Here is a 13,344-nt window from a genome sequence, read left to right as displayed (position 1 = left end):
TTTCCTTTTCCAGAGAAACTATTGCACCAAACTGTGACAATCTGATCCCAGCCTCCTGCTTTTGTTCTGCTTCAACACCAGTTTGTCAAACCAGCCTGTCAGTCAATACTGATGGATTGAAAGGTGGCGGTTGAGTCCGTCAGTAATGGCAGCCAACAGAGCAGAGGGGTAAAAGGGGATCATCTTTCTATCCATCCATGAGCACGGCTGCCATCTCCTCCCCATCCTCGACTCCCTGTTGCTACAGTTTCCGCCTCCTTCCCCCCTCCACCCCCCCGCCTCGTCCTCCAGCAGGCTAACCTTAGTAAACAAACTGGCTGACACCTCATTTTTCCTCTCTCCTGTAGACTAATCTCGGTGCTCCTTCTTCCTGCACCTCCTCTTTGCTCCCAAGTAAGCTTTCGGTGACAGGAAACTGGTTACCAGCTGTTGGGAGCCTCTCCAGCTGCCTCTCCTCCCCCCTCCTTCTCTTCTCTCCCTCCCAGCCTCCCTCCCGCTTTCTCTCTCTCCAGCTGCTCAGGGTCCCAGTAGCAGATGGGAAATCAGGCATCATGACACGAATAAATTATCTCCATACTTCAAAAAGGCACAGCGAGGGAGAATGTGTGTGTGCGCGCGCCGTAGCACAGCCAGAGACACTATGCCTTTGAGAGTCCGTTGGTGTGCATGTATAACACGTGCGCTTTTCTTTTTCCTTTACGCGTGTGTGAGCATCAGCAAGTTTCTCTCTCTACACACACACACACATACACTATAGTTTATTCACATGGAGGAGAAAAGAGTTGGGATGCCATCGCTGAAAGTTCACTTCCATCAGAAGAATGCTAATGTACACACAACCCCAGAAGTGCTGCAAGGTCACACATCACACAACCCCCCCCACAAACACCTGCTGACACACACGTAAACTGAGCCATTTAGACGCACAAATCTGGGGGAAGGGAGGGTAAACCGGAGGAGTGAGGGATAGAGAAACGGTAGCGGAAAAAGAGAGAGAGAGAGATGGTGAGATGCAGTGCCAAGAGATAAATCTGTCCTCCTGCCAAGCTTCTTAGGTAATCAATCACAGGAATGACAATAGAGATGCACGGTGTGTACACAATGGCGCGCGTGCACGCACACACACACACTGCTGCGTCAGGTTTGGTGTTCTGCAGTATGAATTTAACATGTCGACATTTCAAAGCATCTCCAACCAAAAAAGGGCCATTATATCGTCCAAAACATGCTAAAGTGTAACTACGGTACGGGTCATGAAAACCATCTATTGTCTAATTATAGACTTTTTTGACATCTGCGGACTTCTGTTTTGTTGTATTGCATCTATATTGCTTAAATATTCTGTCAAACAACTTGCCTATTTAATAAACCATGTCCAGGGGGAACAAAAGCAAAATAGTTTCAGCTGTAGTCAAAACTTTGCTGCATCTGGGATGATAAAACAAGCGCATCATTTGACTATCTTATAAAGTCCAAAGGTCTCCCATTACCATGCCGCCAGGAAATGCTGTACAGCATCAGGTGGACTTTCTCCCTAGCATTAAATACCTTATATATAGTGACGACTGCCATTTATGAAGCTAAAAGCTGTAACAAAAGCTTTCATTGCTCAGATAAAAACCACTGGCATAAACCAGACTGTCTAATGCTCCAATCTAATGCATCATCTTAAGGAATCCAAACACACATTTCGCTAACAAAGGCCTTTTATAAATGGGATATTTAATTATGTATATTCAGAATTTGCTTTAAAAAGTTAGTTGTGTAGCAAACACCAAGACTAATGTTTGGAAAAAAGAATTTCTATTAAAGGACGTTAGGAGGTATAATGCAAAATCCAACTTTTTAAAAAGATTTATAACTTTTAAACTAGTGTAACTACTAAGCTCATCATACAAACTGCAACACTTTTAAGAATAGCTATAAACGGCATCGACCGCATGGAGAAGTATTGTTGTGTTTACAGGTTAATTACATGCTACATTCAATTGGTAGAAACACAAAGGGCAGTTTATCACAAAAAATATATAATTGTTAATATTAATAGTGCTTTGACGGCATCTTCTGCTCACAAGACAAGACATAATATTAGGATATACAGTATATTGCTTGTTTTTACAAATAAGTTAAAAAAACCACAAATTGTGTATTAAAACCATTTTGTGGAATCATCTAGTATGGATTTTATCATTAAAGGTTTGCTTCATGCTGGTTTGCTTCAGCTTCATGCTGATGGGATGCTTGAAAGCAGATGAGCTGATAGGACCCATGCATGTATCATGTATTCATCACACTTTTTTTCTTTATTTGTTGTCCAATAGTACTCACTTATATATTTGCAGTTTTTGCTACAGCGTCTTAAGAGGCAGTAATGCACTGAATTATATGCTTTCTCCTCAATGTAGAAGAAAGAAACGAGGGGAAAATGTGATTTCTCAGAGTATTTTTGTAGTTCTGTGTTCTTGTTTTCCCCGAGGTATGAAGTATCCTAATGGGTGAACCTAGAAAACCTGTTCTAATTGTATTTAATGAAAATATGCACCGTCACTAGAAACCCAGCAGTATCAGTGGAGCAAATGTAAACCCGTTAAAGTGTGCTCTATTAGTCGATTTAAACTTGAACTACAAAAAGTAAAAAGAAAAGAAAACAACAACAGTCGTGATCTTACCCCGTAGTTTCTTTGGGGAATGTTTAGTGGCACAATTTGATAGGGAGTATTATCACTGCAGTCAGTGCGGTCTGGGCTGCAAGCAATAACCTAGCAGACGTTAGTGGGCAGATGACACAGGCTTGCCATCCAGGTATAAATTGTTAATTATAACCATCAACTAGAGATGTGAAGGAGGGGACGCCTCACTGAAAATCTCACACACCCCATCATTAAGTTAGATTCATGACCCAAATGTGGGTTAAACACTCTTTAATCCTGGAGAGGACTTATAACGCATACAAGCTTGCAAGCCCTTTAAAGAGTTGTCAGGCACTGCTAGTTACAAGATGTAAAGACGTAGACTGGCTGCAACACTAATTTTGATCATCTACATTTATAGCAAAGTTTAAACTTGATTGGTTGAATGTCTCTGCAATTGTTGTCCTTTCCTTTTTGAAGATTTGACCTCCAAATGTTTTACCAGTCGGAAAAATAAAGTGAGACGTATGTTTACAGAATAAATAGCAATCACAAGCTTCCAATATTTTTTATTAAAACATTATGTGCAGCTCTCCAATATGTATGTTGGGGGGGGGGGGGGGGGGGGGGAATAAGGTCCTGGATAAATTCTAGGTAGTACTCCGTCCACTTCACTGCATTTCCTGTTCAATACATATTAAAGCTCCCCCCTAGCCTAGCAGGTGATCTAAAATTACTAACAAAAACATGATGAAATTGGAAATTTTGTGTCCAGCTGCTCAAGTGCACCTCATAACAAGATTCAGTTAAAGCGATCTACTGCGGATATTCACAGAGCCATTTATTTTGTTGAACACATTGTTTTAGAAAGAGCAAACATGACATTTAGAGAGAACACAGACAGGAGGAGGAATCCAGAGCACAATTTGCTTTAATTTGCTGAAAGTCTCAACAAAACTAGCAGAATGAGTAAATTAATTTGAGAAAAACAGAAAATCAGAACAAGATGTGCCTCTACGCAGAAAAGCGTTTGCATGAAGCTGGAGAATCTTAGCGAGCTAAATAGCATAACAGCTCTCTGACTGTGAGATGAGTATGGGGGGAGGGGCGAGACAAGCATGTTATATGTCAACCGGAGTGCTGCACGCAACATTGTGTGTGTATGTGTGTGCGAGTTGTAGAATAAAGGTCACAGCACAGCATTCTGCCGGAGCTGTGACCTTGAGATGCTGACGAAGGCCCGCGTGCGTGTGTGTGTGCGTGCGTTTGTAATAACCATGCTTAGTGAACAGATGGAGCTTAGAGTACCAGACATGCAGTCATCATGACTGACTGACTGACTGACTGACCGACCAGCTTGGTGTGTGTGTGTGTGTGTGTGTGTGTGCGTGTGTGTAGCTCTTTCTAACAAGTGCATCATGAGATGAACTCCCTTTCTGTGCCACACACACCTCCTCCTCAACTCCTCTAGTGAGGCTCTCCTTTTTCTCAAGGCAATTCACCATCCTATTCTGGACCAAACCATCAATGCTTGTGTATGTGTGTATCAACAGGGGAAGCGGGGGCCGGCAGCTTAAGTCGGGACGGAGCACGCGGCGCGCCCAGGCGAGAAGTGGGGCTCACCAGTCAACCTGGCATCTAGGTCAGGAGTCCTGGATAAATTAAGTGTGACGGCTGAAATGTCAACCACGGAACGCGGAAAAAACGCCGTCTTGGAGATGGGGAGCGCTAGGCGAGGGTAGGGAAGCAGACGGAAGGGAAAGAGGGGACTAGCTCTGTGTTTGTGTGGCCACAGGGCTGCTATTGTGCATGAATGGGTCAGTGGAGAAAGGGGGCTTTGAGCAACAAAACAAGCTAATGGAAGGCGAGGGGCACGTGACGCAGGCGACTCCAACACACAAATGTGACTATTGGAAATGAGAACTTCTCCCCACCAGCCCTCCTCTCTTTTGCTAAGGATCCTGTGCTCCTCATCACATGCATTGTGTCGTCCCAAAATATTTTCCCCATGGAAGTGAATCTGTCAGATTCTGCATGTTTCGCCAATTCAAATGTAAGACTTCTTAAGACCATTATGAATAAAATTCAAGACCGATATCTCCTCAGAAATGTACAAATGTCATCCAGCCAACTGGCGATAAATTTGATCTTTCCCACGCAAAAAGGTTAGATGGCTAATGAGGTATGTTAGCAGCTAGTTAGCGGTAGCTTCAGCCCTCTTGAGTCAGAGAATGCAATGAGTGTGACTCAAAACTTTTGCCTGACAGAAAAGTCCCACGAGTGAACAAACTCCCATATAATACATCAGATTAAATAGTCTTCTATTGACAAAATTTAAGGATCTTTTGCTGCAATACATAAATAAATAAAAAAAAAGAGGTGGTGAGTTTGTTTGGGGGTTTTTTTGCCAAAATGACTTTTTTTGCAATAAATGACTTAGGACATCATTTTAGGAAGGTGATACTATTTGGCAAAGCTGCTCTTTCAAAATGGATTTAAGACATTTTAAGGCCTTAATTTAGACACATGAATTTAAGACCCTTTGAAGACTTTTGGAGGATTTGGGACCCCATGTCTCTGAAGTTTCTATTTCACCAAGTGTGCATATTTCAAAGTGACGTCCAAAATCTGGGCTGTTTATGGAAACTACAACTAATGGTGAGATGACCGCATTCCTCCTGCGAAAATATGTTGCCTCTTCAACAACTTAATACATATGAGATGAACTACAGCTATTATAGGATGTAAATCTGTTAAAACTGCAGGTTTACAGTGAAAACAGTGAAGTCAGACCAACAGCATTAGCAGGATTCCTTGGTAGCAGTTGTGATTTAAATGCTAAAGAAGATCGCTACAGACTGAGAAAATGGGAAATCTTAATGTCATTTTCAATGTACAGAAGAGAGAAAAATGGGCTCCTGTTGAGATAAAATGCTGCTTTTCGGTAATGTAAGTTTAACTGTGTTTATGTTGAATACATAAATACACCAAGGTTAACTGCTTCTTTAAAGTATTTGGATGTAATTTCCCTAAAACTGTCATATTTAACATAAGTTACTGTGTTTGCAGGTTGGTAGAAAAAAAACACACCAAATAATGCTCTTACATAATTTGAAGTTATTTCATATTGAAATATGAATATTCAACGAGGTTAAACAGGGAGAAGGCTCATTTACACCCTTTGTATGAAGATACGAAAAGTACTAGCACTTTGATCTGCCTCGTTGCTGAAAAAGTACTATATAAATAAAATTACTTATTCTACTACCATCACCCAACCAGAGCAGTAGTCTGGAATACATTTCTACTACTGGCCCTGGTTCCTGTAGGAGGAGAATGCCGCCAAAAAGCTGCCCTGGTTCCTGGAGAAGATTCCAGCAGTGAAATCAAGTTGTATCACTCTTTCACCTCAGTTTCACAGCCAATTTTACAACCTTCTAAAATCTTACCAGACATTTATTTTATCTTATAAACCATCTGCCTTTTCTGCCCATCTCTCTGTACTTCTCACTACACAGCATTAGGTCAGTGATGATATCCCTGAAGTGGATAAGACAAACAGTGAGAAAGACAGACAAGTGGAGAGAGAGCGGAAAGAGAGGAGACGAGGAAGGGGGGGGAGACAGGAAGGGAGGTTTCCTCTATAGAAGGTGGGGAGGGGGGAGAGTGGGACCAAGAGCGAGGAGAGATTATTCTGGTGGCGCCTCTGTGCGCGTGCCTGTGTGCATGTGTGTGTTGCACACGTGTCTCAGGATATGCAGCTCACAGGAAGCAAACAGCTGCAAGAATCCATTCCCCCCCTCCCCATACACACACACGGAAATACAACCACACACAGGGCAGACACCGGCACACACAAAGGGCAAAAACACACACAAAACCCCAATGATCCAGTACCCGATACACCGCTGCGTTCTCAAATGTCATGTACACACACACACACACGTTTATGAACATGCGCACACACTTCCCTTAGACTCCAAAAACATACACACAATTTCCCCACCCACATGAAAAATAAACATTCACATGAAAAACACCCACACACAAAAACAAATGCGCATAGTCTTGATCTCTCTCACACTCGCAGCTTCGCTACCACATCAAAGTGTTCGTTTGATGGAGACTCACCTGTATGTGAGGCACTTTCTGTGGGGTAAGAGGGGGTGAGGAGAGTGGGTGGGGGGCAGATGGCTGAGGTGCCCATGGGTGGGAGGCCTGGCTGGGAGGAGGGGGCGTGCTTTGCAGGTGGTGGGGGTGTGGGGGCAGATGCGTGTGCTGCGTCTGAGTGTTCTGGGCAGGTGGAGCTAAGCCCTGGTTAGGGGCAGGGGCTCCGTGTTGACCAATAGGCGGACCCTGGAACCCCAAAGGAGCAGACGGCATGGGCTGCCCACCTCGAGAGGCCTGCTGCTGGGCCTGGAGCAGGCGCTGGTCCACCCCCTGGCTGACTGAGGCTTCGTGAGGCCCTGGAAAGAGAAACCAAAGATGAAGGATTATTATAGTGGTGACAGCAATACAGTTATAGGAGTTCCTCAGGGCTCAGTCTTAGTACCACTCCCATTTATTACCTCGCAACAGGAATGGTTCCAGTAAACGTTTCATTTTTATTCTGATGACACAGATAATCTTTGGACAGAGTCCATACAAAATCTGGGTCATATTCTTTCACTGTTTTTTAGATTTTAAATGTTGAATTTGTCTCCTACTGCAAATGTCTGGGCTTTCTTTCTGGCAAAACATTTCTAGATTTTGGACTAAGATGCAGATGAAAAATCTTTAAACAAATATTTTATGGTTTTTTTTATTCAATTCTTCAGACTTGATGGTACAAGATTTACTTCTTTGCTGGCTTTGGTGATACAATTAAAGACTCACAAAGTTTTGAGATTTAAGCCATTGTTGGACTGTTTTGTCAACTTGCATAACGAGGCATTGATACATTGCAATATATCAATGCCTTTCAAATAATCATATCTACATTAATCAAAAAGTCAAAACAAGGTTAAAATCTGTGGTCCCAAGATGTTCTCTGGGTCCATTAAAATAAAAACCCTTGTTTATGGGAAAAAAGAAGAAAAAAAATTATTTTAAGACTTCGTATCCCAGTAGAAACTTGGCCTTTTTTCTTGTTGCAGCTACATTTAAACCTTTACTTGTTACAATGTAGTTTATATGCATCTTTCATCTTAAAACCACCATTATATATCATGGAGGTTTAAGATTCATCACAAATTTCAACAGACACAAACATCACTATAGATTTGTGTTGGATGGTTAGACTTATCTATTCATATTTTAATCTGCAAGGCCATTTTGGGTCACCAACCTTCACAACTTTAGTTTTTTCAGTTGTACACTCATCTAGACATTTCAGAGGGTTACAGTCATTGGCTCAAACATGTTTTCTTGGTTTCTGCACCAAAGTGCCATGAAGAGCTAGGTTACCCTCACAGAATGGCCTGAAAATGAAGGCTATTGTCTCTTTTTGAGCATTTTTAAGGACTTCTGAGTGACTGAGGCACCAAAGTTTGTCTGTAAAGGACAGACTTTTTTTTTCCTCTTGTAAAGCAGGTTTTATGTGTGTATGGTCAGAATGTAATTCGTCCTGTCTTGGTCTTTTCTCCCTTCTGTCCTGGAACGGACACATATATAAAAAGAAAATTATATATTTCAATGAGTTAAAAATATAACCAGTTAAAGTATCTGCAAAGAATATAGGAAACATTTGGAAAAAGTTGGAAGAAAACATGCAAAATCTTGTAAAATTTCTACAAGCCTCATCTTTGATCCTAAGCAAGATCCCACAACTCCCCAAAATATAGCACCTTCTGACTCTTTGATCAGAGCACTGAGCTTTGGAAAAAAAATAAAAAAAGTTAATCCATTAAATCTGTGCGTTGTTTCTAAAGATACCAGCAATGTTTCCTTATTTCCACCGCCTTAACAAAATGAGCGTGAACAGAAACTCTCACCGGAACCAACATGGTGCCAAATGTTCTCAACCATCTGTTTAATAAAAAGAAACTTCACCAGCCTTGTTTTGTATTTAGACTCTACAGTTGGTGCATGAGTGTAAATATGAAGTTTGGCGGCTGCTTACCTTGTGGTTGCTGGAGCCGAGTCGGCCCGATTTGTGGTCCACGCTGAGGCCCCATGCCAGGATAAATTTGCCCTGCACTGGGAGGCATGTTGTGGGGCTGCTGGTGTTGTGGGTGTGCTGCAGATAGGGAGGTCTGGGGAGTTCTCTGTGCATGGGCCATAGCGCTGGGCGGAGAATGCATTGCTGTGTATCCTGCGACATCCGGAGGCCCGGCTAGTCCTGCGCTGGGGGGTCTTCCTTGCTGGGGAGGAGGAGTTGGGGTTCCCAGAACCCGCATTGGGGACATAGACGACGGGGAGGGGTAAGATCCCTGAGCTGGGGCGGTAAGGTGGGATTGGGATTGGTTTGGAGGTTGGGGAAGATTCGGGGGGTGGTTTAGGGGATGCATAGGCTGGCCTTGCTGCCCTGCCTGCTGCTGCATTGAGGCAGAGTGGGGCTGGTGGGGTGGAACAGAGGGGTATCGTTGTCCCTGTTGCCCCGGTGCTGAGCTCACTCCCTGGTTGAACCTCTGGCCCAGCTGCCCTGCTCCCATGGCCTGGCTGGTGTTAGCGCTGACGTTAGCATTAGCCCCCTGGCCCATCCCAGGCCCCATGGCAGCATATTGGGGCTGATAGCCAGGGTACTGAGCACCCCCGAATGGTGCCATGCCCTGTTGGTGCTGGTGTGGAGGTTGTCTAGAAGGGGAGTGTGGGTATCGAGGTGCGTGGCCCATGTTGGGATAGTTCTGGGGCTGCGGCTGAGGCTGTCTCATCTGGACCCCCCCCATCCCAACATGTCCTAAGTAGTGAGATGGGTCCTGAGCTGGAACGGGGGCCATGCTCTGTGAAGGGTAGTGTTGATTCATGCGTGCTGCACCGGATGTAGGAGGACCTTGCATGCCAGCGTAGTTGCCTTGAGACATTTGGTAGCTTCCCATCTGGTTGGGACCAGCCCCTGATGGTGCTGAAGCCTGCTGATACACAGATCTGCTCTGCTGCTGTGGGCCCCAAACTCCGCCCCCGCTTCCTCCTGCTGCCCCAGCATCACCCTGGTACCCGTGGTGAGTGTTGCTAGAGTTAGCTGGGGTGTTGTGGTAGTGGGAGGTCATGCCGTTCATGGCCGTGTTCACAGTCGGCGAGCCCTGGCTGGGACCGTTCTGGGCCATCATCCGTCCTCCGGGGGCACCCGCTTGATCGTAGCCTGTATACGGGCTGTGCTCATACATCTGCCCCAGTTTGGACTGCCCCGGTCCGGTCCCAGTGCCGTGAAGCATCCCTTGGTGGTAAGCCCTGGTTCCCTGGTGCTCGTGGTTCAGAGATGGGTTTGTGGGTGGGGCGAGTGGGTTGGCTGGGCCAGCCGCTGACTGCTGGGGGAAGCAGTCTCCCAAACTATCCAATTCGTCCGAGAACAACCCTGCATCGTCACCAAAGAGGCTCAACATCCCTGGGTCCGCCATGGCTGGGTGGTGGGCCCACAGATGGGAGGTGTGCTGTGAAGTGAAGAGCTAACCACTAATTTGAAGCGTTCCACTCCATCGTCCTCATTAAGGTTCCTGGAGAAACAGAAAAAGAAAATAAGATGTTAGTGGAAATATTCATAACAGCAAAGAGCAGCTGTAGGTTTTCGCTTTGTGTGTTTTGGTATTCCACCTGCAGATTACCAATCACAGCCCATCAAAGGAAATCCAGCCATTTTCTTTGCTCTGATCTTTCACAGACTGATAAAATCATTTTTTGGTAAATATTGCTACTTGCCGAAAGGTTTGGAGCATGATTAAAGTGATCTTAAATAAAATCAAATCATGTTTTAAATTTAAAATTGACAATGTAGCATTTCTCTAAAGCACTTTCCTTACATGAAACCAAACATGAAATTGCAGTATTCAGTTTCTATTCTCCTCAAATTTTCAACAAACTCCCAGAAAACTGCAAAAACAGCCAAAAACACTGAGCTCCTTAAAAAAAAAATGTTTAGAGTTGCCTTCAATTCATAATAACAGGATTCATAGTAACAGGTACAACAATATATTTGATGATGATTTGACAAAATGCAATGTTCATTGCTTCTTTCATAATTTGTTGAAGTATTATGCTTTTATGGCGTAAAGTACTCTGAACTGTCTTATTGCTAAAATGTATACTAATAAAGTTCACTTATGAGGTATTTTAAAGAATTCACTCTGAACACTTTCTAATTTTTCCAACCCTAGAAGTTGCAAAGATGACCAAACAACCTTAAAGAAAAACTTAATTATATGTAACCACAACAACAGGGGGAAAGAGATGGAAAAAAGAAATATATATATAACCTCCACACCAGAAGAGAGACTCATTTCGCATTAGCGTTCCCCGCACCCTGCCCCCCAAACTCCAATTCACAACTAAACAAAGGAACTTCTTTTCTTTGCTAACACACACTTGGAGTCACCAAGTGTGTGTGTTTCTTTTTTATCAGTGTGCGTTAGAACAAAGGGCCGAGCAGATGCAGCTCTGTTTGAACAGCAGCAGCTGCCATCCAGCTAGGAATCAGCCAGCCACCGGGGCAGACAGACTTTACGTAAACCAGTCAGTCACTATTTAGCTACTCGCATGGCAGCCCATTCAATAACTATTCAGGCAGATGTTTCAAGACAACAGAGCTAACCACCTGCTTGCTTTTTTTTTTTTTAAGTTTAAGACCCCCACTTCTCCTAGAAAGCAAACAGGGAAACGCACTCAGGACATATACGTTGGTGAAAAATAAGCCGTGTTAAAATTAGAACGACCGATATGAATTTAATTGTCATCCTACTGATTCGGTAGCCCACGCAACATCCCATTCTGCGTGAGCGAGAGGGCGGGGGTAGGTGGATTGAAACATGCATCAGTGAGTTTGAGTAGTAGAGAGCAGGACAGGGAGGAGGTGGGGGGAGGTTTGCTTGTTGCTTCTATGCGGTGCAAAAACAACACCCAAGCCAACTTGTACCGCTGCTACGGTTTCCCTCCCCCTTGAACCTCGTTTCTTTCTTCCTCCACAAATCTTCCCTCCCACCCACCATTTTTTTCCCCTCAGCCACTTATGGGTTCATTACAGAGCGCAGCAGGTATCAGGGACCAAACCCTCATTATTTCCCCAAACAGAGTGGGCAAACATTAGTAAAGTTTCCCTTATCGATAAATATAATGTGCCTGAATGTAATTATGCCCCCGTACAAAATCCATTCTCTCACATTATGTGTTGCAGCAGCACAGAGTTATTCTGAGGTAGCTGTTTTAGAGAAGTGCTAGCAGAAAGCTAACAGCTAAGCTTATCTCTCAGGTCTGCTGACATATTTTAATGTTTGAATTGGCCAAAAATAAAAAGGTGCTCAATAACAATACAAAATCTCTCAATTTCCTAAGAAGACAAAGGAAGAAACTTGATGCTATTAAATTTTTAAGTAGTGTCACTATTTCAATAAGGCTTGAAATTTATTAGAAGGCGGTTAATCTAACTAAGTCAGACACACATTTGAGTACCTTTATTCTTTCAACTCATTTAAACGTTCAAACAGGCTAATTCAGTAAGCTACATTACATCAGCCTGAGATGTCAGAGTTAAAAAAAAAGAAAAAAAAAGGATTCTCCTTGAGGATTTTACAGTGCCAGGTATGAGCTTTTACTTCTGTTGTGTAAACAGAATGAACAAGTCTTTTCCAGCATTACTTCATGAACCCAAAACAATCTACCACAACAAGTCCCGTTTGATTTTATATGCACAGTAACTGAAAGATATCCAAAGACACGCACAGATATCATATATTGACATTGCTTCAAAAGAAAGCTTCACTAACTCGAATGCATAAGTCCTTTCCAAATTCTGAAGTGCAGTAAATCCAACATTCAACAAGTTTTATTTTGCCTGGAAGAAGAGGAGCTCAATCTGGCAGAAATAAAAACCAAGAGTCATATATGTCGTTGATTTTAGTTTTTGTGAAATGCTTTCCAACATGTGGCAGAATCAGGTTAAGTTGAACCAAATATTTTTTCTATATGTGTGCACAAAATGATAGTTAGGAAAAGAATGGAGGAGGGCTGGGAAGTGGCCCGTGCCCGTTTTATCTCCATATTCATTTCATGAAATTATGGACACCAGAAAATAGTGTTTACAGTAACTTAGGAAATGCTACTGCAAAATTAATGTGCACAACATCAATATCACAAAGGAATATTTAGGCGCAGGATTTGGATGTCAACAAGATATCAAGTGCCTAGCATTCCGACTCTGTACTTCAATGCTATTTCTGGTTCAACCATAAAACCAAAATACATAACGTAGATGATGGTGAGTGGGATGCTAAAGCTCACAGAAAGTGATGGGATCAAATATGTGGAGAATGTGCGTTAATTGGAACCAATATTGACATGGCAAGATAATGTCACAACTGTACATTGTACAAATAGCACAATATAGATGTTAATGTCTCTAGGCTCAAATGATTTTGTCCAAAATGAACATTTTTCTCCAAGATCCAGGTTGCAGAGTTCTGCAGCTTTTATAGCTTACCAGATACATTTCTACAGATAAAAATACAACCATAAAGTAATTACAATACATCTATTTAATAAACAAGAGAAATGGTTCTTATGTTTTAGATCACTCAGCCAAAATAAAAAA

At 43.0% G+C, this 13,344-nt stretch overlaps 1 protein-coding gene across 1 annotated transcript in view; it reads right to left on the bottom strand.

Moving 5' to 3' along the window:
- Window positions 1-13,344, bottom strand: part of chd7 (chromodomain helicase DNA binding protein 7) — an 88,359-nt gene that overhangs the window by 52,989 nt on the left and 22,026 nt on the right. Inside the window, exons 2-3 of the mRNA XM_032565126.1 lie at window positions 8,731-10,261; window positions 6,762-7,096 (exon numbers count right to left, since the gene is read on the bottom strand). Of these exons, the coding sequence (XP_032421017.1) occupies window positions 6,762-7,096; window positions 8,731-10,165 (1,770 nt within the window). The 5' untranslated portion in view covers window positions 10,166-10,261. The remainder of the gene's footprint in view (window positions 1-6,761; window positions 7,097-8,730; window positions 10,262-13,344) is intronic.

Source organism: Xiphophorus hellerii, chromosome 6, assembly GCF_003331165.1.
Source record: "Xiphophorus hellerii strain 12219 chromosome 6, Xiphophorus_hellerii-4.1, whole genome shotgun sequence".
In the NCBI taxonomy this organism is placed as follows: Eukaryota; Metazoa; Chordata; class Actinopteri; order Cyprinodontiformes; family Poeciliidae; genus Xiphophorus; species Xiphophorus hellerii.
This window is presented reverse-complemented; position numbering and strand designations above follow the sequence as displayed.